This window comes from Sparus aurata, chromosome 4 (assembly GCF_900880675.1).
Source record: "Sparus aurata chromosome 4, fSpaAur1.1, whole genome shotgun sequence".
Lineage (NCBI taxonomy): Eukaryota > Metazoa > Chordata > Actinopteri > Spariformes > Sparidae > Sparus > Sparus aurata.
In genome coordinates this window covers 30,836,445-30,862,842 of record NC_044190.1, presented here as the reverse complement: position 1 = coordinate 30,862,842, position 26,398 = coordinate 30,836,445, and the positions used below count along the sequence as shown (strand labels likewise).

The 26,398-nt window shown below is 40.0% G+C and overlaps 1 protein-coding gene across 13 annotated transcripts in view; it reads left to right on the top strand.

The window, feature by feature from the left end:
- The window catches only part of esrrga (estrogen-related receptor gamma a), a 147,169-nt gene that overhangs the window by 56,745 nt on the left and 64,026 nt on the right, over positions 1-26,398 (top strand). For 8 of the 13 annotated variants that reach the window (XM_030415112.1, XM_030415120.1, XM_030415116.1 and 5 more), the window contains exons 1-2: positions 14,295-14,703; positions 25,527-25,685. In XM_030415112.1, the coding sequence (XP_030270972.1) occupies positions 14,648-14,703; positions 25,527-25,685 (215 nt within the window). In that variant the 5' untranslated portion in view covers positions 14,295-14,647. Of the gene's footprint in view, positions 1-14,294; positions 14,708-25,526; positions 25,686-26,398 lie in introns of those variants that run through there. The other 5 variants (XM_030415124.1, XM_030415123.1, XM_030415121.1 and 2 more) reach the window with 3 other exon arrangements.

Sequence of the window (26,398 nt, the reverse complement as noted above, 5' to 3'; positions counted from 1 at the left end):
ATAAACAGAGGAATTTAACAACATCACTTCATACAAACTTTGATCACAAAATCAGTTTTTATAAAGTAAGGGATACACCTGTATTAATGTAGCAGCAATCTAATGATACCACAAATAGGAGTTCATACAACAATAACAAAACTTTTATTTTGGCTCTAACACTATTAAAGTAAATTACTCGAAGAGGCAATGACAAGCGAAAATTTTTCGCCTCCCAGGGTTTCCAAGTGGTATTATTGTTGCAGCTGTTGCAAAGAAGACTGGATTTTTTTTTTTCGATTTTCCTCAGAGTCTTTTAGTCTATAATATAAATGGATCAGCAATTAAGCTTCCTTTTACTGGGTGACCGCATGCCTGGTGGCAGACAAAATTGTATAGTGATTGCACAGTTTATAGGGAACCAATGTTAACACAGATGATGAAACCATCTGTATTCTATACCCATTACATTGTACAGTCAACATTTACTTCATACTGATACGTTGAAGTAGAACATTTGCCAGTTTAAGTTGTTACAAACAAAAAAGTAGTTGGCACTACATCAAGACGAGATGTCGGAGAAGTCGGCAGTTTGGACGCATTTTGAGAGATTGCTGATAATAAATGCAGTACAAATATGGGATATTGTTTTGTGTTATTACCACATAAAATATGATGACAGACATTAGATGCTCAATTCAAAACATCCATAGAAGTTTCAAATGTAAACCCAAAAAAAACAAAACAAAAAAATAGGGCTGCCCCCGACCAAGGATTTTCTTGGTCAACCAGTGGTCGTCATTTAGAGCGATTAGTCGATTAATCGACGCATATATATATATATATATATATATATATATATATATACATATATATATATATATGTGTATATATATATATATATATGTATATATATGTGTGTGTGTGTGTGTGTATATATATATATATATATATATCTATATATATATATATATATATATATATATATATATATATATATATACACACATACACATATATGTGTATTTTTTTTTTTTTTCTTTAATTTGTGAGCTGGATAATTAGCTTCCCCAGTACACACGAATAGTCTAATACTAGTGCATATAACAATAATAAAATGTATTTATCTCTTTCAAACGTTCGGGCCACCATGGGCAGGTAGCTAGGCTACTTACATGTTTAAGGTGGTACATCATGTTCGTCGTGGAGGAGTGATAGGCGAAGTTTTTCTTGCAAAGTTTGCATGTCACCTTCTTGGGGTCATCCTTCTTCTTTTCAAAATGATCCCATATTTTAGACGTCTTTCCCAACATAGTTGGCTATTAATTGTTAACTGTCTAACCGTGATGTCGAAGGGACCTGCCGTGTTAAAAAAACAAAACACTGACAGTGAGTGAGTGTCACGACTTCCTGTATCTGGCCCTTCAAATTAAAAGCCCTGCAGCCTTTTATACACAGGCCAGCCGCCAGTCACATATATTTTGACTTAATTTTGACAAGACACAGCTCCAAATGTTTTTTTTTTTTTTCCTGCGACCAATCAACCAATGAAATTTTGGTCGGCTAATGAGTTTTTGGTCGACCAGTGCTTGGTCGACTATTTGGGGGCAGCCCTACAAAAAAACAATCAGTACATCTCTAATCATCATCATCATGTACAGGCAACCATACCTTTGCGGGTGTGGGGCCTCTTGAAAGTGTTTAGCTGGTTTTCTTGTGTGGTGGCAAAAAAAAAAAAAAAAAAAAGGGATTTTAAGCAATTTGTACAATTTATTGTCCCACACACAAGATAAAAATGTCAGCTTAACGCCTGGTAGTAAATGGAATTACCAGGTAACACCAGAATATACACTTTGTGTCTGATACCACTTTCATTGAGAGCCTGATGAAGCCTGTGATATCAGCTGTGTTACGAGATTCATTTAGGCTGTGGTGTGTTAAGTGCTTACTGTGTGTGTGTGTGTGTGTGTGTGTGTGTGTGTGTGTGTGTGTCGGTGTGTGTGTGAGCATGTGTGCGTGTGTGTGTGTGTGTGTGTGTTCAGCCATTGCTGGGGTCTACAAGCTGATGTCAGATTGTAATTGAGTAACTCTAGTTCGAATGTATCTCCATTAGCGCTCCCTATCAGTGCGAGCTCACTCTGAGCCTGCACAAGAGATACACAGTCTATAATCCACCCAGTGTTGCTGCTTCTCAAGGATTGGCAGGGTGACTCACAAAATCATACTGTAGTTTAACTATGAGACTTTTGCTACAATGTTGGTGTGCAATATGGTTTTGTCTTCTGTTCCAGTAATACAATGATTAGTTCATGGCTTGTAAAATGACAAATTAATAAGCAGTGCCTAGCTAATTTGCTCCAAGTTGCTAGAAAATTGGAATAAGAGGTATTAGTTAAATAACAAAAATGACATACAATAATTATCACCCTACATCCTCATCATTCCATCCACCCGTTTCTATCAAATAATTGGGGTCAGGGTGTTTTATACAGCAGACAAGGTTGATTATACTCATGAAAACAATTGCTGTGATATGAAAACATGGCAACATCAGCAAAACAGCAAAGACCCAATCTTTCTGTAAACTTCCATCATCCACAGTGTGCCTGTGTAATGAGAAATTATTCCTTTTTCATTAGAGGTGGGTGATCTAGCCTAAGAAGTACCTCAGGATCAATTTAATAACAGTTGTCTTTTATCAATTATCTTAGTTGTATTCTTTTTTCTGAAAAAATCCCCATAGACTGGAGTCAGACTTGAAATAGCATAGCATTTGAAATAGCATAGCATTTCTCAATTCCCCCATTAAAACAAATAATATTGCATTAAAGGCAGTTCAGCTAGCTACCTTTCACCTTGAATTGTTTATAGTAGGCAAACCAAGGAAGCGCCACTCAAAGTGATTAGTCAAATCAGCATATCTACAGTACCATTCCCAAAAAGTTGGAAAGCTTTGTAAAATGTAAATAAAAACATTTACTTTGAGCATTCAAATTCACATTCAATCAGCACATATTTAGAAAAATATCAAACTTAATGTACTGTTATCCAATAGGTCTATGTCGAAAAGGAGCAGCAAATGATTCCATTCTGTTATATTGTGTTTTACACATCATCTCAACTTTTTTGTATTCAGGTTTTAGGTGGCTACATCACTCAATTAGTTTGTTAATGTAGTGCAGATCTGCTGATAAATTAGGTAATGTGAAGTTTGGAAACAGAAGTTAGAGGACATTACATGTTATGATCTCTATGAAAATTTGATTGTCAAGGACTTCAAAATTGCTAACAATCTATAACCATGAAAATTGGTTATAGATTGCGTGCATGTGCATGTTTCTGTATGTGTGTTTTCAGTGTGTCCTCTATGCCCCTGCATTGTTCCCCCCATTGTTTCTCTTCACAAAAAGTCATGGCCTGACAAGGTGCTGCACGCTGTAAAAATTATGCCTTGTTTATACGTATTTATTTCCCCTTGACAGTTTAATTATTTCTGGCCCCATTGGAGGAAACCACATAAAAAACTCCCTGTGTTCATACAGATTCTAATTAGGAATGCTGGGAAATTAAAACAGAGTTGTTTCGAAATGCTGTCATTTTTCCAGGGCCTCGTCTTGGAATTATGTCTCAATCAGCACAAGCGGAAATAATTACTTGTATACCTTCTAACTGCCAACATTTACCAAATGGCAAAGCAATTTACAGCCATCATGGCCTGGGAAGCAATCATTGGGCCAACTATAAATTCACAGGTCGACGGTTTGGAGAGCAACATTGGAAGGAAGGGTTATTGTGGAGAATTAGAGAGAGAGATAAAGGGTAGAGGTCTTTCTTTCTACCTGTTCTCTTCCCCTTTCTCTTTTTTGCACTTTAATCCCTCTCTTCCCTTCCTCCCTCCAATCGTTCTCACTATTTTATCTCTCTTTCTTCCTCCAGACCTTTCCACTCTTGTCTGAGTCTTTTGGCTTATTTTACAGTGAAAACATACAACCAAGACACACTCACACATACACACACTTCTCAAATGGATTCAGTGCGACGATTAAGTGATTATTTCCACACACACCATTAAACACACTCATTGCAGGCACAGACACGGACAAAGGCCCAGATAAAAACATACATGAGCACAGACACTTAAACACCCGCTCACATTGGCTTTAAAGTAATTACTCACACACGTCATTAGACACAGACACAGATGAAGTGGAGTGTGTTTATGTTCTGTGTATCTTGCCATGTAGATTATTGTAGTTCCCTCTTATTCTTTGGATGCAATAACATCATCCATCTCTTATAACAAATCCCCTTATTTTATCAGCTTGAAGTTGAAATAAAGCTGTTCACACACAACAACTGTGGTTCACAATGGTTGGGAAAACATGGAAATTAATCAGAATGTTAATTTTGTTCCAGTTAGGTAAAACAAAGCTTCCAAAATCTTTGTCATGTCAACACAAATCCACAACAATAACTGTTTTCCTCACTTGTGTGCCACTGAAGTGATTTAAACGATTTATTTCACATTTGTGTTTTTATAAGCCTACTTATTTATACTTTTGTGTTAAACTGGCCTAAAAATACAAAAGTGTGGTTTTGTTTTTTTCTAATCTTGCGCTGCTTCTTCTGAACATATGTTGACACTTCACCATGCTGACCCCAGTCCAACAGGTCCGGCTTGAAGTGGCAACTTTTTTTGGCTCTGTGTTTCGGTTATCAACTAAGGATCAAAAGACTAAAATAGGAAGAAAGACATTTCTACTGTTCACCTTCTGTAGGTTTCTGTCATTAGGCGATTTGTCCAGTTGGTGAAGATTTTGAGTTTTATGCAAATTGAGCGTTTAGCTGAATTTGTTATCATGTTCTTCTTTATAAATCACTTCACTTATTGAGAAGTGTTAACATGTGAATATCAAAGTAGCAATTTTAATATCAAGTCAATTGACAACTGGGCAAACTGGGCAAAGATTTTTTGATATGACTGAAAGATCCAGAACAACTACCAATGGACCATGTGTGGAGATAGTTTTTGTAATCTCTAAATTGTTTATCAAATTATTCATTTAAATTCAGTCAAGTTTTTAAAATGAGACATTTCAAAGTCAAACTTTTCTCTGGTGGACAAACTCGGTCACTTCGAGCATCTTATTTCTGTACGACTGTATATATGTACATATACTTTATTGTATTTTTTTGTCTATTTAACTTTGGCCTACTGACTGTTAAATTCAGACTTGCAACCTACACACGCAAAGACAACTGATTCAGATCAAATATCTATGCTCACCAGATTGAAACTGGTAATTGCTGTTGAGGTTAGACTTCACATTTTGTTGTCCTTGAAAATCAAATTTTGTCTGTAGGCTTACCTCTCCTCTCAACCCTGTACTCCCCCCTCTTCCCCCTTTGCTGTTTTATCCCTTTTCCCCCTTCATCTCCTCAGTACGCACACTCTCTCTTACCGTCTTTATTAGTAGTGGAATTATTCACTTGGCTTGCACCTCAGTTTGAATAAATTGAGTGTTGAACTGTTGGAGAGAGGGGCTTTTTTGGCAGGCATACATTTGTGTCTGAGTATGCATGTGTGTTATGTGTGTTGCGTTAACAAAGAGACAGCATTGAGAGACGACTAATCCCAGTGGAATAGCCCACTCATGTTCTGTTTGAGAGCGGCGTAATTAAAGGAGCGCACCTCTCCGAAGTCACCTATTTCAATACAAAACACTGCTTTACACAGACACACAGGAAAAGAGATGGATACGAACACACACACACACACACACACACACACAGTGCTTTCTTACCCAGACAAAACTCACTCTGTATGTAATTACATCCTGGTTCTAATTTATCCCTGGGAATATATCAAAACCTGAGGATGAGAGGGAGGGAGGGCAGGAGAAAAAAAGTATGTGGTGGTAGCTGTGAGGTTCATAGGGTCAAGAGAATGTAAGAAAATAGCGCTCTGGTGATACAATTATGAAATATTTTTGTGTTTATTGTTAGAGACCCAAACATACTATGTATTGTCATTCTCTCTATAAATCTGTCCGTTGGCAGCCTTCACAACATCTGTATCAATTCAGCCCATTTTCCACCAGTGTCCAACAACTCTCTGAATTTCAATCTTTAATTTTTTTACCAAGGAAATGACAAATGTGCTCAAAAGCAGTCGGATGCCCATCGAATTGGCATATGACATTGTCCCCAGTGAAACTCTCCCAGCACCACCAACATACATACCCATACTGGCTTTAAAAAAGTCTTTGTCCTGCCCCACAGGGCCATAACTTCTGCCAACAACTCTTGCCTTACGGGACAACTGAAGGGTCAGACTACCTCTTTTTGCTTTCTAGTGGGGAGCCTTTTAAATCCCATTGTTACGATGGTATAGGGCTCAGAAGATAATGACTGCAGGCGATGGACAATGCCATCGTCTACTGGCCCAACCCTTCTACAACTTGTTGACAGTAGAGCTGCAAGGATTAGTTCTTTATTTGCTTACCCCGAGATTCCACCAGATACGGCTCTGATCCGGATTTTGATCCACTGTCCGGTAACCCCCACTGGTTGCGTTTTGAGTCCGCCACAGTGCAGTACGGTAGACAGCTGGCGTCGCGAGGCCGAGGGGTTCCTGCGATAATCACATAATCACTCGCGACCGCAGTTATTGGTATTTGTCATAAAAACAATCAGCTCCACTGGCGTGGCGGAGACATAACGCAGCGGACACGTATCTGGTGGAATCTAGGGGTTAGTCGATTGCAAAAACATTGATGTCCAATAATTAAATAATCAAATAATCCTATCAGTAAATTCTTTAGCTAAAATGTTAAACATTTGCTGGTAGCAGCGTTTTTTTAAGGGATAGTTTGGGTTTTTTGAAGTGGGGTCATATAAAGTACATATCTATAGTCTGTTCCCTACCGTAATTGCCGATCAGCGCAGCCTCAGTTTGGAGAAGCAGAGAGCCACTCCAGCCCAGACGCTCAGCTTTGTACTGCAGTGAACGGAGTCCAGATTCAAAGCGAATTTTAACCACCTAAAACAAGGCCCACCTAAAAAAATCCATATCAGTTCAGGTGTACATTATATAGAGAAAATTAACACGCTTTACATCGGCGTCAGACCGCTTTTTCTTTTTGCATTACATTTTCTCAACCGTAGAACCTCCGTATCCCTACGCATTAGCGCAACTGGCCCTCGCACTGTATTTCGCCTCTCGCAGATCACCTGTTTGGATCAGGGTTTCAGCGGTAGGGATACAGAGGTTGATATAGATTTTCTTTTAGGTCGGCCTTGTTTTAGGTGGCTAAAATTCGCTTTGCATCTGGACTTCATTCACTGCAGTACAAAGCTGAGCATCTGGGCTGGAGCAGCTCTCTGCCTCTCCAAACTGAGGCTGCGCTGATCGGCAATTACGACAGGGAACAGACCGACTATAGATATGTACTGTATATGATCCCACTTCAAAAACCCGAACTATCCCTTTAATGTAAGATTTGATGCATTGCTTGATGCTCATTTGTGACAGTAAATGAAGAGTCTGTGGGATTTGGACTGTGGGTTGACCAAAAGAGGCAATTCAAAGACACCACTTTAGGCTCTGGGAAATTGTGACAATTTTTCACAATTCTTTTCAAATTGTATAGAATAAATTATGAATTGTGAAAATAATTGCCAGATTAATGGATAATTGAAGTAATCGTTAGTTGAAGCCCTATTTGACAAAAAAAAAAAAAAAAATTACTGTCACGTCTGTCTCTGATGTTGGTCGTAGAGTAGAAGTGGGAGTGGAAGTCTCATCTGTATGTGTTTCTGTGTGCACACACAGTATGTGGCTGCAGCACTGAACATGAACATAGACTGAATGGAAAGGATGTGCACACTCACACAGACACACTAACACACATCTTCAGTGTTGACATCTATCATGTCTGCCCTGTCTGTCCACGTTTGATGAGGTTACACCCCAGTCCAGCCCAAAGCCTTCCCCTTTTCCCTGTCCCTGCTTGATGAGGTCACTCCTTTCACTCTTTGATGAGGTGCGGTCCAGCCAACCTTCAATCCGACCACAGACAGGATGGTGACCGTAGGTGACCCAGTGTGTAGGAGAGAGAGTGTGCATGTATTTCTATCTGAAAAAAAAAATCCTTTTTGTAATCAATTGAACTTGAAAATGAACTAAATCACATTTATAACTAAAGTACTATAGAATATATGCTGACCTGTAAATGTATTTTTTGTGAGAAGGAAGCTTGAGGTTCAAATATGTATCAGTACCCATCTAAAAGGTCTAAATGCATTTACTATATGTTACAGTCAAATAGTGAAAGCATGTGAAAGTTTAGTCGAGGTTAATAATCTCTTTTTATAAACACTAAGGTCACCTTTTCCATGTGACTGTCTTTCTCACCTCCTTTTTGATCACCTTATTATATACCCATCTCTCTCTCTCTGTCTCTCTCTTTCTGTCTCTCTCTCTCTGTCTCTCTCTCTCTGTCTCTCTCTCTCCCTGTATAGTATCTGTCTGTATCTCTCTCTGTCACACGCACCTCTGTCTTCCTAGCTGTGAATCCTGCCTGACCTTTGAATGGAATAGCAGGGCTGTCACATGTCTCTATGTGCTAAAGAAATCACAACATACATCCCCCAAGATTATGAGTATGCACGGATAGATATTGAGTGCACATGTGTTTCTGTGTGTGTGTGGGGGGGGGGGGGGGGGGGGGGGGGAGTATTCATAATCAGTGTTTGACTCTTTAAAAATGCTCAAATGCCACATAAATCTGTTACACTGCATAGTATACAATATGTCTTAGAATGAGACTTAATTGTTGATGCATGATTAAGTTTCAGTGTCTTATGCTCGTGTGTGTAACTTCCACGCACATTCCTCCAAAGGTTACAGAGTTTTGGTGACAGGCTCAAGAAAGCCCCCTAAACCCAGCAGCTTTTCGCAGCAGCTGGTGTTCTCTCCTTGGCCTTGATCACCATCACTGCCCCTTCCCTCCCTGGAGATACATGAATGGGATACACACACACACACACACACACACACACACACACACACACACACACACACACACACACACACTTGCTGTCCACCCCCACTCATACACAAGTAAGTGTAGTCACCGAAGCCATGACATCTCAAAAGGTAATCTGTATTGATTTATCCACCATTTATGCATTTAACCAGCATGAGATATATGTAGGTGTGTTGGTGTGAGCCTTGTTTATCATTTGACCAAAGTGAATGTCTCATCTTTGCACCTCTTAATTTAATCTATGCATCTGTTCTGCAAAGCAATACAACAGCTCCATGCCTCTGTGCATGTGTCACTGTAAATCTTAATTCAGATGCGGTATAGCTACTTATTGTGTGAGCATATATATTTCTCATATGCAGTAGTACTCCCAAAGACCTGCAAACACACTTCAAGGTCAAGGTCTTTCAAGGTCGAGACATTTTTAGTTGAAATTTCTGTGGTCATTTATAAAATGGCAGTTAAGTGAAATGAGTAAGTTTAGGTCAAGTGTTAAGAAAAAGTATTAGAATTAGTTTTCAATTTAAAATCAGTGAATTTTGCATATATCTATTAGCTATCACTCCACAAAAGGGCAACTATGAACTATTTTTGTTTTTATTTATATAATTGGATTATATATTATCAAATCATCTGATATAACTTCTTTTGTGTTTTAATGGGGTTTTTTTTACTTTCAGCTGCTGTAACAGCCTGGTTTTCCTCACAAGATCAATTAAGTTTCACCTTCAACAAAATTTTAAAAAATCTTCCTAAAATAACATATCAACAAAAAGAACATAGCCTTCCCTCACTCACTCACTCACTCACTCACTCACTGAAATTAACTGCTGCTTAAGTGTAGTCTTTATCTAATAACACCTTGTGACTGACAGTTTGGTGACAGAGATGTCTTTTCAAGTCTCACTTTTTCCTTCTTTCCTTCACGATTCTTGGTATGTCTTGCTTGCTCTCCTACACACACACAAACACTGTCTAATTCCCCCCCTCTCTTTTTTTTTTTCCTTTTGCTATTTCTGGGTTGTTCAGTGAGTTGCTGGTTGGAGGGCCGGGCAGGGGGTCTGTGGTCAAATTGGCCATTTCCACATTGTGTTCTGCTGTACCTGCTGACAGAGCTATCAGATAACTAAGCTTCATCCCTACCGTCCCTGCTGGCAATGTAACTGTGTGTGTGTGTGTGTGTGTGTGTGTGTGTGTGTGTGTGTGTGTGTGTGTGTGCGCGTGTGTGTGTGTGTGTGTTTAGTGTCCCACCGTGGGGGTGTGTGTGTGACAGAGAGACAGAGAGGATTTGTGGTTCTTCCATGTAATTGGATGTTATATATGAATTTTTATTATTCGTATGATTTTTTTAATTTATGATGATTAAATCTTGAATGCTATATGGATAAACGCACACTCGCGCACACACACACAACTAGTAAGTCTGGGTGCTGCAGTTGGCAGTAAACTGACCAGAGCCCATAGCTCCCTCTGTTGGCTAGTAGAGAACTACAATCTCTCATGCTTTCGGTCTCTCTCCTCGTCTGCTGCCGACAGCTCTCCTTTCCTTTCCAGGAGTAAAGTTCAGTTTGTTGTGTGTGTTTTGTTTTAAAAAAAACTGTTGATCCATTTTTGCTCTCTAGTTGATATTATAAAAGGTTTGTGCCCTTAGTTGTGATAATTAAATGAATTAGCACTAAATGGCAATAAGACAAATCACCAAGTCGACACAAAAGTCATATGTTTGCTTATCAGTAGAGGGGCTATGTTTGCCTCAGGATAGTGATGTATGCATGACTGCCAGGCATATGTCAATGGGTGGTCTGAGGTCAGCTGCTTAAGTGACCACCTTTTGAATTTGTTAAAGACAGTTTTGACCAGCACAGACACTCACACACACATATCCACATACACACACTGCCCTGAATGAACTTGCCGCGGCCTATCGAGCGATGTGATTAATATCAGTGAGAGTTGCAATGGATAATTCTCCAAAAATGTCAACAGGCCGCCAACAGGGTCAAAAGAAACACACACACACACACACACACACACATAAACATACAATAGACAAGTGCAGAAGCAATCACGTAGTAACTGAATAAGAACTGTGGAGATGATACAAAAAAGCCCATTCACACACACATACACAAACACACAATTATTAATTATTATTGTATTCTGCATTTTGACTGGGATGTAAATATTATTTAGTATGTATTGTATTCGCAGTGTTGTAGAAATCATGGGAAGGCAAAGGGGCCAACATACACATGAATAGACAGGTATTTCCGCCTGTGATTAAGAGGTTTGCGTGGCAGCAGGGTTTGTCCAGTGAGAGAGAGAAGTGGCCTAAAGGGGTCACTGTCAACATACACACTGACTGAGAACCAATCAATAGTAAGGTGGGGTGGGTGGTGATGGGGGTCAGGGAGGGAGAAGAGGAGCGAGGTAGAAGGCATTAATGTTGTTTTAGGGTCCAACTAAAATCACGGAAATTCTGTGACAATATCAATAGAATTCAAGTAGAAGTTACAGAAGCTTTAGGAACATATGTGTAACTTAAGTGTGTTGCAAGATTTTAGCAAACATACTGCTTATGATTCTGTGTGTGTGTGCCAGTCTCACCATAACAATTTTACCTTATTTACATAATAGACAAACACCTTTTAAAGCATCACTAGCTGCACATATGCGTAGGGAAACCTGATTCTCAGATTTCATTCTTATGCTTTTTATGTCAAACACATTGCTGTTTGTACTAAAACTAGCCATCAGTGTCCACAAAACTGCATAAATGCATAAATTACAGAATGTAGAACTCTGCTGAGAAAAGTGTCATTGAATATTTTTCTAAAGTAAACTACAACAAAGAAATGTGCCTCCATGAACATGACCAGTTCATCACAGACGGACTGTTCCATTCATCCTTGTGTGAGTAAAAATCAGCGTTTTTTCAAATGTTTTTATTTGTAGTGCTGCTCAGAAATGTGTGCAATTATATTCACAATTCTTCTGCAGCTCTCATTGTTTCACTTACAGATATTTTGATTGGAGTTTGACGCCAATAAAGAGAGGATATATGTTTATGTTTATGTCTGTACCTATTTGTGTGGGAATGTGTGTGTGTGTTTCAGAGGCAGAGGTTTTGGTAAAGGATTTGTTTGCCCAGTAGTGACGGCGGCATTGATTCACACTCATCTTTGTCGATGCTTATAAGCCCCTGGATACATCATAACTCTGTGTGTGTGTGTGTGTGTGTGTGTCTGTGTGCGTGTGCGTGTGTGTGTGTGTGTGTGTGTTGCTTGTGTACATGAACCTCATACATCTGTGTATACATACATTTAAAAACATAGACCTCTGTGCCAATAGCAAATGTACACATGTGCAAGCAGCATGAGTCAGTGAATGTTTGTGTGTTTGGTCTGCTTGCAATAGTCATATAGACCCAATTCGTTGTCATCTATGATGCAGTTTAATGGTATTACCCATTTTGTGCATTTCTGTAAACTGCCACACAATGGAAAATAAGGAAGACTTTAACGGAAAATCTGAGAAAACATGATTCTGCCTGAAGCTAAAGCAAGTTTCAGTAATGTCCTCACATCCTTATCCAAAGTGTAAGGTGTGTGTAGCTTTTATTGAAACCTTTTCAGTTTCCTTGTAGCTCCACACACATGCTTTATCAGCATACAACACCAGTCCTGTGTGCTGAGAGAAGAAGTGTTAAGTAATAAATAGATGTTCTGCTGTCAACCAACAAAGCTGAGGTGTTCAACATTGGACTATGTGTTTAAACTCTGTGTTTGTGAAAGTGTGTGTAAGAGAGAGGTTGTAGTAAGTGATGACACACACACACACACACACACACACACACGTACATCAAAGGAGAGATTGGTTTCAGGAAATGTTTTATTATCTGTTCTCTTCCAAAGCTGCTAATCACAAGCACTCTCTTTCATCTTTGCATCCCCCCTTTCCACCCCTCTGAGTTCTTTCTCTCTATCTCCTTCTCTCCTCCACACTCGTCTCTAACCCCCACCATCCTGTGTGCAGGGGTGTGCGACTCTTGGAAAAGTCAGAATGAAACAGGAAAATGTTGGAAAGAAAGAAGGGGTGAATGAAAGAAAGAAAGCAAAATGAAAGAAAGAAAGAAAGAAAGAAGGGAAGAAAGAGCGAGAGAGAGCATTTTTGTGGTGGAGCAGATCTGAGGCTCCCTGTAGGATTCCCACTTCCCTTTTTAGAGAAAAGAGCCTTCGCTCTCTCCTCATGTTCCCTTTTCTCAGTTTACTCCTCTCACTGAGACTGAGGAGCTAATTCTCCAGGAGAATCCCTCTTGCACAGATTCCAAGTTGTTGGATACACTGCAAATACCGGGAATATACAGCCTGCTGGTGCCAAGATGGCAGGGAGCTCGACGAAACAGCAAGCAGCAGGGGAAACCTTGTCCCAATCATTCCCAAATCATTCCACAACAAAGGACAAGACCTCGGAATTGCCATAATCCTGTATTTTACTGCTGAGCTATGATGGGCTCTGCTGTACTGTGTGTGTGTGTGTGTGTGTGTGTGTGCGTGCGTGTGTGCGTGCGTGCGTGCGTGTGTGTTTGCAGTGTGACAAATTATTTAGGCTTAGGGTTTAGGGTCAAGCTTACACTTTTATCTTTGATCTTGAAATTGTCTGGATTTGATGAGGTCAATTTAGTGTTTTGTGACTGAGCTGACACAAATCCGTGATTTCGACCTGAAATGCCTTGAAACATGGTGTACCTCAGATGTTTAATCCCTTCAATTTTATTCTAAAATTATTTTTAACATTGTTAAAAAGAAACTACGAAGAAAGACAACATTATTTTACATTTAGTCTTTTCCTAACATTGTTGTTTTTCTTGCTGGAAATGAGAGAATAAGAGAGCAGGGAAGAGAGACTTTTGAGAATGACCTGGTCTGAGAGACAGGAACAGAATGATTGGCTGATAAAGAGACAAAGAATAAAAGAAAGGAGGAGAGCAGGATGTCTTGCTTTAAATCTTTCCCTCACCTGTCTTTTTCTCCTCTCCGCTCCCTCCTTTCCTTCCTCCCTCCCTCTCTATCGCTCTTTGTCTGATCCCTCCCTCTCCACCTGCTTTTCTCCCTCTCTTGCTTGCTTTCCCCTCCTTGTCTCCACCCCTTACTCCGCCCCTGCCCGCAGCCATTGGTCAAGTATCTACCAATCACAGCAGAACCGGGGCCTGAGGGACTGCATATGCAAAATGCTGCTTAATATTCATGAGCTGCTATCGGGGCTTTAAGTCGTTGATTAGGACAGCGGCACAGCTTTCTGTCCCAACTGCCTGGCCGGCTGGCTGTGTGTGTACCTATAGCCCCTCTCCCTGGCTCTCACATCTACACACGGCGCGCACACACACACACGCTCCCTCACATCCACACACGCGCAGAGCCGATCAGTGCAGGCAGCGCAGAGCCTGGTAATTGTATTGCTCCCTCCAAGCGGAAGGAAGGACCGAGAGAGAGGAAGACCGGAGAAAGAAGAGGAGGAGAGAGAGGAGAGATATAAAAACTTTGATTTTTTTGAATTTTCCTGTTTTGATTTTTTTTTTCTCTGGAGGAGGTTGACATGACAATGACCCGGTATCGCCGATGGATTCGGTAGGACATCCGTTATCTGAGTGTTTTTTAATGCACTCTGAACAAGAGTAGGTAAATTTTTCCTTTAAATCTTATTTTTTATTCATCATTCAACTTGTCATTGTCACTCACTGTGTAAGAGTATGTGTGTGTGTAAGTGTTTGTGTAAGTGTTTGTGTGTGTATGTGCTGGTATGCAGCAGAGGTGGCCGGCACCATGTCAAGGTTGTTTCTGCTGTCAGGTAGCACGCGTTCACTGTTTGTGTGTGTGAGTGTATGTGTGTGTGGCTGCAGTACCCGGACAGCAGCTTTTACTCAGTGGGTAGAGGAGCGGAATTTCTGTCCCTTCACCTGGGAGCGAGACATCCAGACAAACACACTTGCATGCACGGCCACAGACACACACATTAAACACACCTGCGCACACACACACACATAGACATACTCGTTAGTGACATAGAAACACAGTTTCTCCTTCTTTTTCTCTGTTTCGAAGACATTCTTTTACTTTAAGTCAGATTGTTCTCGGGACAAAACAGCAACTCATGTCGACATGTGTGTATGTCTTTGCATGTGTTTATGCCTGTGCACGTATGTTTTCTGTGTGTCTTCATCCAGGCAGAGAATCAGCAAGGTAACAGGGCATTGAGGTTACAGGAATAACGTGGGCAGACGGGAGGAGAAGGGCCCATAAGAGAGGAGGGAGGAGGAAAGGGGGAGAGCTGCGCTCTTTAATGCCAGGAGAGGTAGAATTTCAGACGGGCAACTCAGCGTGTGGCCCCGCACAGGAATTAGAGACAGTTACACACACACACACATCAGCGAGTGCCGCCGAGCTGTTCCTTTCGCCAACGCTTTGCTCTTTTAGGTGTAGAAGACACTGTTTAAAATGCAGATTAACTGATGTCAGAATGGACAGCGGTGTGTGTTGTGTGTGTGTGTTTTTGTGCACATAAAATACAAAGTGTGTTATATGAAAATGCACATTAGGAAAGACAAACTCATAGATTAAAGTGAGGTAAGAATACCAGGAAACAAACAAGTTTTCCTTTTTCAAACATTTCAAAGTAAAACCTGGATTTATCTGAAGTGATGAGTGTATTCTGTGACTAGACTGTACGGAGGTATCAGTCCAACAGTGCTCTGAGACTGTTAGATCTGCTTTACCATTGATTAATGCTCAGATTTTATTGTAAATCTGTAAAGAAATAAAAATACATGTGCATATTAATTCTGTTCTAATAGACCATGGCGTTATAGTAAATACATTGAAATGACTTATAGAGGATCACAGCCTCAGTTAAAGTGTCCTTACGGTAGAAAGTCGGAGGTAGAAAACTGAAAGCAGAAAGTCAAAGCTGAAGCCCATGGAGGACGATACAATGATGTGTTTTCCAAACATGATATTTTTAAAGAAAACTGGCATTTTTTGTGTGATTTGAAGCTGCCTCACTTTTGAATTAGTAAATATCAGTGTGTTTGTGTGTGTCTGTGCTTCTGCGTGTGTCTGTGTGTTTTGCAGACACCCTCTCATCTACCCTGTATGTGGAATAGGAAGCAAGATTTAAAGTCGCAGCTGGTGAAATAATTACAATTCCTTTATCACTGAACTTGTCTTTCATCATTTTTAGAAACACGTTTTTGATAGTTTGTTTCAGTTATTATTCAATGTGCAACAAATAACAAATATTTTCAAATGCTTGAGGGATTACATTTTCCATCTTGTGCTCATTGAAACATTAATGATTTTAAAATAAAGAGCTACAGGATCTTTAATGATCATTTTTTAAATATCTGTGCAATGTCATAGATCAGGCTTTTGGTGACTTTGAGGGTTTGAAGACTTTTGAACAACCTTTCATATTGAGCATGCTGATTGCCTTTTGTAGATCAAATCACTGAATGTCTAGAGCAAAGTCTGCTCTTAGTACATTTTTGATTGTAAGGACTCAACCCTGCACACTGTATCTGAACAGAGTCTGTGCATTTTCAACTGCAAAACAGTGTGGTGCATTTTAAGGACCAACCACTAAACCCCTGTTTTTCAGGGTGAAGCAGACGAGAAAAGTGATCACCTCTGGCCAGGTTTTGGTCAAAAATGGGAGAAGAAGTGTAAAGCGTTAGAGCTGTGATTAGAAATCACGCACAAATATACTGACCGTTAAACTTATCAGTAGAATGTGTTGCTTTATCTGCGTGTGTTTCTGCCGGTGCAAGTAAACTGCGACCGCACTCATATATTTTAGAAAACCCTCTGGTCTTGCATCTGTCCGTCTGTCCGTTCTGATCATCCATCCATCCAGTCATCCATCCATCTATTCACCGTTCTCTTGTCTCTGCTCTGGCTTCGTCTCTTTTGCTCTCAGGCGCTGCTTTCCTAGACTAATTAAAATATTAGGGATAATGATGATCATACCGATAATAATAATAATAACAACAAGTACCGCTTAAGCTGTTAACATAATTGCATTCCCCTCATGCCACCATATACATACCATTTGCATATCATTAAGATATATTTCCTACAGTGACTTTAGTGAATTTGGTGGGTTTCGTCAGTGGGTGTGAAGGAGACGGGTGGTGAGAATTGCACAGCGGCCGTTCAATCAAACATTTGCAGTGTAAGAGATGAAGAGCAACACAAGTCAGCATAAATCATTGTCTGAATTATCTTAAATTGTGATTTTTGTCTAGATTCAATATATTTTTATAATTTTATGGAAATGTTATGCAAATACATTTTTGTGATTGTGAGTGAAAATCAAAATTTCTGTTAAATCCAATGAAGTGTGAATGAGAAACAGCTTGGTGCATGTTTCAAATCCACTCCAACAAAGAGTGCCTTTTATGAACATTTTCAATCTGTCACACTAAATTCATACATGCCAGAAAAATCAAAACAAAATAATTTATTTGAGGTGATAATTATTAGCTATTTGAACAGATTTAATCATTAATCCGGCACATGATATCGCTCAATTTTCACCCTGCAAGTCCCAGAGTGTTGAATCTTATTTTGCAAAAACAGTAATGAAAGCAATTTTAACAGACAAATTCCTGTGTTTCTCTTCATTTTTGGAGCAATATCTTGACCTTAAACATTTCATGATGACAGATTTTTTTTCAGATTGTCCTTAGACATAGTGTAATTTAGAATGATTCTCGAATCTTAAAGGGAGACCGTTCTGCTCACACTCTGTTCGCTCACAACGTCAGCAAGTCCTAGGACTATTTCTTCTAAGTAAAATCTAAATAATACAGCTTGTCATAATTTTGCAGTCGTTTCTCAATCATGGTGTTAATGTGCCTCTGCTGTTTAAAACTGAGGTAACCAAAAGATCAACATCTATAGAATTATTGAGCATTAAAAAAGAAACTTTATTTTCTTCCCGTCTAAATTTAAGAACATTTATCGTATTATTCCCTTCCTTTTTTACCATCAGTCTCTTGTGCTCTCTTTTTCTCAGGCCATGAGAGAGAGAGAGAGAGAGGGAGAGAGAGAGGGAGAGGTAAAGCAGACTGGAGGGAGGGACGGGGGGCAGAGAGAGATTGCGTAAATTAAAATCCTTTTAATCTCCTTATAAAATCATTTACTTAATTCATCTGTCAAAGCATGTCAATATGTGCCGCACTGATTTGTTGGCTGTGCGTGTGTGTGTGTATCAGAGTGTGCCTGTGTGTCTGTGTGTGTTTGTGTATATTTGCATCTGTTTGTTGCATGGGTTTGTGCCTGCCCACATTTTAAGTGTGTGTTTGTGTGTGTGTGTGTGTGTGTGGCCTATTGGTGGCCCATATGAGGAGGTGTTGTTCTCTTTTTGTGTGTGTTTGCTTGTCCGTCTGTCCCTACGGCATTCATTGTCTGTCAGTTTTTTCATTGTCTAACCCTGCACACACAGAAAACACACACACACACACACACACTCGCGCAAACACGGCGGCCTCTCTCTCATGTGAAGGGTCCGAGCATTCCAGTGGTAATTTAGTCCCGTAAAGAGAGAGAGATGCAATGAGAGAAACAGACAGAGCGAGAGGTGGGAAGGAAGTGGGGGGGGGGCTTTTGTCTGACACCAGCACTTAGGGGTCCGCTGGACACACGTGTACGCATGAATGCACACATGCACGCACACACGCCCTCACACACATTTTCTTTTGTGCATTTGCAGCTAAAAGTAACCAAGTTATGTCAAAAATGCAATTACACATTCATACACGTACATATGCACACACAAAAAACAGATTTGTGTGTCTTTGATGATGTGAATTTCTGTGATTTATGCTCAATCCATCAGTGCAGTGTGTGTGTGTGTGTGTGTGTGTGTGTGTGTGTGTGTGTGTGTGCGTATGTGTGTGTGTGTGTCTGTGTGTGTGTGTGTGTGTGTGTGTGCGTATGTGTGTGTGTGTGTGTCTGTGTGTGTGTGTGTCTGTCATGGGTCAGTGCCGGCCTTTATGTGTTGAAAGAGCAGTAAGAGAGACTGTACCAGCTGTGACACACACACACTCACTGCAATTAGCCATTACACCACACTGGGGGTGAAGCTAAACGCATGTGTGTGTGCATGCAAGTGTGTGAGTGTGTGTGTGAGAGTGTGATTGAATGCCAAAGCACTGATTGAAAGAAGAGAGAGAGTGATATATAGCGAGAGACAACGCCGCTCATCTCTTCTCATCTCTTTTCCTTCCCCCTCTTCACGCCGCTCATCTGCTCATTCCTCATGTTCCGCCGTCCATACATCAAAATGTGCATTCATTTATTATTACTATTATCACAATCTATCAAATCATTTGTGCTTTGACGGAGAATTACTCTTCTCACTGCCACATACAGACTTTTCTGTCTCATTCAAGCCTACTTTTATGACGTTTCTACTTTATGGAGCAGTGTAGGTTAGAAGGATGCGGAGGAAGGGGAGTCTTCTTTGCTTCAGGGCAGATTAGAGCTTTCAGATTACAACGGGTCCTTTTACAAATCTGCCTGTTTGATTTGAAGGAATATTGACTTTTCTTAATAAATGTCTAATTTAGGATTGGTTTTGTCACTGCTGTGGCTTTATTATTTTTAGAGACAGATTTACTAAAATGTGATTTCAGCTGTTCACTGGGTAACCTATTGAGCCGTGCTTCAGAACAGGAGACCAGTGTATGGATGTGCGTGTGTGTGTGTATGTGTGTGTGCGTGTGTGTGTGTGCGTGTGTGTGTTTTGCGAGCGCACCTATCGTGTCGTGCTCAGGGCTTCTGATGCTGCCTCTCACTCCTAATGGGAGGAGACAGCGGAGACTGGGCCACAATAGAACAGATTTAGATGGAGAGGTGCCGTGTGTGTGTGAGTGTGTATGCAGGAGTGTGTGTGCATGAGTTAAAGAGGATCGAGAGAATGATGCAGGTTCAAACGCCTTGTCTGTCTTTTGCACTTTTTCTGTTGTGCTGTTTCTCTCAGTGTCCGTGGGGAGAGCCCTATAGATTGGCTGGTTGGACAGTTCTCCCCCTCTACATGCCCAGGCCTTGTACAGTATGATTAAATTGTCATTGTACAAAAGACAAAAGGGAAAAGATACAGTAGAAAGGGACGTGAATATATACTGAGAGAGAAAGAAAGAAATGAATGACCATGCCGCCTTTCGACTGACAGTGAAATATTCCTCCTCTCATCCTCCCATCATGCTTCATGTGTGTGCCTGATGGGGAGAGAATGACAGGCCAGCCCACCACCCCACCTCTCTTTTTAGTTTTCTTTCTTTTTTTTTGCACTTGCTTTTTCTTCTTCCGTCTCAGGTCTTAGCATTCCCTTTGCTTTAATTGACCAACTTTATCAAATGCAAATGACGAGTAAACTTAATTATCACACATATGCATCCAACACTACTTATGCATCCTTGCCAAATTTACTCTATATTCATATACGTGGCCGCTTAACAAAAGCAGATCTTTTCTGAATTGGAGAATTATGATTCAGTTACCCTTTATTTTAAAATGAAAAATGATTTTTAAAATGATTTAGATCCATAGCTGCCTATTGCCCCCAAATTTTTAACAGATTTTTTACACAAGTTCTGCTCCGTAATTTAGCAAATATACAACATCAACGCGCAGTGCAGTATGTATTTTATTGAAACATGTAGCGACTGAAAAACATAATTTCTTTCTTTGATGTCATATCGATGATTTTGCTCTTTTTTCTTTCTCACTCTGTCTCAAGTAGTCACTGATGTTATACAGCAGATAAACAAGCAAAACTTAAACTCTCAATGCAAACTCTATTTTCCAGTATTTCCTGTGTATGTATAAAGATTTTTTTAATCAGTCACATTCCACAGTGTTTTTGAGGAAAAGGAAAGGTTCATAGAATATCTGCTGAAGATACAGAGCAGCCAATTTTCTCTCAATTCAGCTTTGAGACAGAACTGTGCACATATTTGAGGACATGATAGTCACATGATGTTGTGATCATTTACAACACTGTCCGCGTGTGACCATTCAGAAAAAAAGATTCTGTGGTAATTTTTTTATTTTTGTGTGTTTTGATTGTGTGTTATAACTAACTGTTCGCGCAGGAGCGAGCTTAAATTAGTTGTTCTTTGTAGAAAAAAAACAGCCGCACAGTCATTTTCATATGCTTGAAGTTAAATGAAAAATATATGGCCTTAGAAAATATAAACATAAACAAATTAAATAACACATCTGACGAGATGAAAGTGATCAAGCACTTTTAACATTTGGAAGTGCAGCAATGCCCACGGTTTCTATCAGTGTTTTCAAAGCTTTTCAGGTTTCTGTGGCGTTGTTTGAAGTTGACAGCAGCTTTTCCATATTCACAAACAATTATTTTTAATTTTATATCTTATTTTGTGTTTGTGTGATTTTAGAAATATTGTAGTATTAACAAATGTTTGAAGCTTTTAAAAGTTGCAACTTTACACAGAAATGACCAGGTGAAAGCTCAACATAGATATACATGCAAATGTCTATATTGCATAAATTAGACATCATAAACACTTCCTGCCCATAGGAGCTGCGTTCCTCTACGCAGCTGATCGGCACTTTTCTTGACCTCGGCAGATAATTCATTTCCCCTTTATCCCCGTCTTCCTTCACCATTCACCCCCCCACACCTCACACACACACACACACACACACACACACTCCTCCTCTCCCTCCCCACACACCGCTCCCTCGTGGAGCTGTCACCTTTCTGCACCCGCTCAGTCCCTATTAAGGCCGACAGCCCATCTGCCGCCTGCCCCGCTAACAGCTCCCGTCGCTAACGCTAACGCGCACACACATCCACATCCACCCAGACACACAAAGGGCTGCGTCGAACCCCACCTGCCCTGATGCACATGCAGAGGAGCGGAGAGAATCACAGTCACACACGTTTGTATATAAACATATTTATGCACTCAGTATTTGTGATAATCTCACGATCATTTTATGGTCTCCCTGACGCACACAGACAGGCACACACACAAATGTTTGCATGTCTGTCAGACTCATACAGAGCACTGATTTTACATGTTTAACAATTAAATGACCATTATCTAGGGTAACAAACAGTGTAAATACTGTCTAAAGACCTTTTTTCCATTGTTTAGCCTGGTGTTGAAACAATCAAGAGCCTTAATTTTATTGTTAAGATGCAAGAAAGTGAACAACATTTATCAGTGATTGTATCTGTATATCTCACCTGTGATTGTTTTGAAACCACGTTTAGGCATGTTTGTGGATATTTATTGCATATGCGACTGGAAGACATCACACTGCCCTGACTACAGGGGTAATTAGGTAGGGCAGTTGCAGCCCTGTATGTGTATGTGTGTGCTTACGCGTATGTGTGTGTGTGTGTGTGTGTTGTGGCATTTGCTCCCTTCAGGGATAGGTGCGTTTTGCATTAGCAAGAATGGCAACTGTCTCATCAATCACTGCATCACCATGTCACACACACACAGATACACACACATGCATAGACACATACATACTGTGTCATGGTCATTCTGTTCACAGATGGGCCAGCAACACATGAGCGAGTCACTGAGCATCAGAAAGACACCCACGATCTCCCTACTTTTACACACACAAAAACACATCTACGATGTGAATGTGCGAGTGTGTGCTGGTGCCGCTTACATGTACTGACAGGAGTGTGAAATAGGTTAGTTAGAAACCAGAAGGTTAATACCCTTCCCCTTTATTCTCTCCTTTTACTGTGTACGCTTTTTAAAATATTTATGATCTGAGCTATTTATTTTCTTTATATGTCAGTACTTCTAAGGGTGTGGGTGTTTAATATGACAGGCTCCTTCAAATAATCTATTCAGGTAGAGAGAAAATAATTTATTAGGTGTTAATTTTCGCTTTATTCATATTAAGTATGCTACAAATACCATCTGTGTATATAAAACCTGATAAAAATGATTTTCTGCAGATTTTAAGATGCCTTTTAGTTTAAATGTAATCTTCTGGAATAGATGTAGAGAGGAAAGAATATCCGATTACCTTACCATAAAGTATAATGTAATATAACAAAATCTCTCTTTGTAATCCCTAGCCGTTTCAGTCGCCAGGTTAATGTAAGTGACAGACTTTGACAGATTTTCGCAAAATTGTCATTTAGCAAAAATATTGTAAAGCTGATTCAGAATTCAGGGTATCTTTCTAGAATAGTGTCTCATGGTTGATGGTTGTGGAGATGTGTCAGCTCAGTCTCTTCCTCTTTATTCCTCTATACAAACATGTACTTTGTTTGTTACGTTGTCCTGTAAAAGGAAAACAGTTCATTTAACATGAAATGCAGTGATTTGAACCAACAGCATCACATGTACATGGTACGGCATGTACCTTAGTTCGGTGTAACACCAGGACTCTCTCCAATAAAAAAAAAGCAGTATTAAGTGTTGCCTGTCTATATAGCATTGTGACACCGCAACCAAAGCCAATAAGTGTTTGAAGCAGCAGCAGCAGCAGCGAGATATCGATTCCTCCTATTCACTAGAGTGGAACTAAAACCTACATATTACACAGCCTGGCCCTCCACCTCTCACTGAGCCAACGCAGCTCTGAGGATGGAGGCAGGGATGGCTGTCAGACGAGTGATTGGTCTGTCTACCTGTCTGTCTGCGCGGCCCTCACCTAAACAGGAACCCACAGCGGGACAACATCGCTCATACACGCAGACACGAATGTCAGTGTGGTGTGTGTTTGTGTGGTAAACATGTGTCTATCAGTTTGTGACACATAGCAACATCCTGCTCTGTTTACTGATACACTTCATCTGAGACACACACAGGAATGTTGAAATACGGAAAAACTCTAACAGAACCATTACAACATACTGAAAAAAGTATGATTATTTTATTCCGTAGCTATTTAGCTTCATTGCATGGCTTAAAGAGCTCCCAGATGGTTTGGTTGACATGTTGGAAGAGAAAAGATTACTTATCTGTAGAAAATATAAAATAATGACTGTTTAACATTTGTTGACCCGATCCGAAAAGTTTGAACTTTGAATATAAATAATTGTTTTCCTCTTTATAGACCTCTTTTAGACCAAGCGAGCATAATAATTTTAACTCTCTGTCATTAAGCAACAAACATACAAATGCTAATACAAAGCACTGGAATGCCTCAAGTGTTGCCAACAGGCATCTCTTGTGTATTTTACATTAATTTAGAAGGATCACTTTATTACCAGTGTTCTGACATTTGTTCCCCAGTCTGACTTGGTTTCTGTATTTTCGAGATTTTGTCCTCCTTCTCTTCCCAGCAGCCCTGTTGCATTCTCCCCTGGTAGTTGTCTTTAAATGTAGGCCACCCAGCCAGTTTTGTTATGGACCCTGCCTTCTCTCGTCCTCTTTGACTTCAGCTCTAAGAGACGGCCCGTTTTTCTATCACCCTGTGTTATTTAATTCATTTATTTTTTTTCTATGGGTGATTTTGATTCTGTAGCCCACTGTGACCTTATCACCTCGGCAACAGCTCCTCCCCTGACGCCAGCGCTGGTTTTGATTGACGGATAGCGGTCCCTCCTCCGGTGCTTTTACTTTTATACTCCTCTCAGTCTGAGAGCCTTCTCCGAGGCTAAAACTGGTAAAAGTCCTCTGACGTTAAACACAGTCGGGGTGTGCTTCAATAACAGCCTGACGCCTTCACCGATGCTTGCGCGCACAGACAAACGTATTCGACAGAACTGTGTTAAGAAAGGACAAAAGTCTTGTGTTCTGGTTAAAAGTCACAACCCTTCCTCTGGGCATGTGTCCGTCCAGCTGACAGCTGTCTGTCTGTCTGCTTGTCGGTGCTCTCAGCATGTGCGTCATTCTGTCTCTATGTTTCGAGACCTGACTGCGTTTTTTCTGACTCTCTCTAGCCACCCTGTGCGGTAGTTGTATACTTGTTTAATGGTCCGCATATATTTTGGCTGTTTGACGCAATGTGTATGTTTGATTAAATGTGTGTGTTGTCTGCATTAATAACATATATGACATCACTTTCATCAATTCATTGCCTCACACTACATTTATTGTTGAAACATGTGTTTGATTTTCTATGCCCTTTCTAAATGATTTTGATTTCTTGACCTTCTTTTTAATATCCCATTTATGTCCTCAAGACAAATAATCAAATAAATTGTTAAATTTCTTTTTTGAATATTGACCTTTAGTACTGTTTTTAGAGATGTTGTTGATGTGTAATGCTGTAATTTTTATTCTTCAGTTGAACTGAAATAGAAAATAAGATTTTTAATATTTACTGACACTCTTTGTCAAGACCTTTTAGGTTATTTGCACAATTTTAATGTCCATGAAAAATTTATTTCTACACTTGGAAGTCAATGTCTCAGCAGCTCTTTTTCTACCTTGCTGTATTTTTAACCCTCCTTCTCTCTCTATGCCCCTGCCTACAGAATGAACTTATCGAAGGGGCCATTGGTGAACAGCAGCAGTGAAGATAACTCCAAGTCAAGTTACAGTAAATGCGGCGCTGGCGCCTGGAGGATGCACCAGAGCTACGATCCACTAGAGGCCAACCACATGAGAGACGCACATGCCCTCTACAACCCCAGGTAAGATGAAGAGACGAAAAGACCAAAGACACACAGAGAGAAACGTAAAGGAAAAGGAATCTATGAGTCTGTTTGGTTCAGTTTTACACTGGAGCCACACTTGACCTCTATAAAGTTCAGATGAAAGAAAAAGAAAAGGCAAGCACTTTGAGACATCAAAGACAAAGACATCAGTGTTTTAGTGGTCATTCTACTCGTGCGTGTGTGTGTGTGTGTGTGTGTGTGTGAGAGAGAGTGAGCGAGAGAGAGAGAGAGAAATGGCACTGAGAGGGGTCAACTTAGCTCTATGTTTTTTCGCAGAATGAGGGTTGTATATAGGTAATTTCCTTAACTTTCACAGATTGAATTCCTAATTTAGTTATTTTTCTTTTTACGTGTTCCATGGCAGCCGGCTATATTTTCAAACTGAAGTATATTTGACATTTGACTCTGCATACACAATATGATCATAGATTAGATTCAGTGTCACCTATTTTTAAAGACAAAATTACAACAAGCAATAACAGATTTACCTCTTTCAAAGTAAAGCCATGATCAATTTTTCTCAATTTTTTAAATGTCTTCTTATTGGTTCCTGGAGTGACAGACAGTTATATAGGTATACATAGGTGGATTGTTCATTCAGAGGCACCAGTCTGAAGTTCAGCGTCTGTTTGGTTCACATTTCAAGAAATAAAAAACAATGTCCACTTGAAATGAAGCAGAAAAGAAAT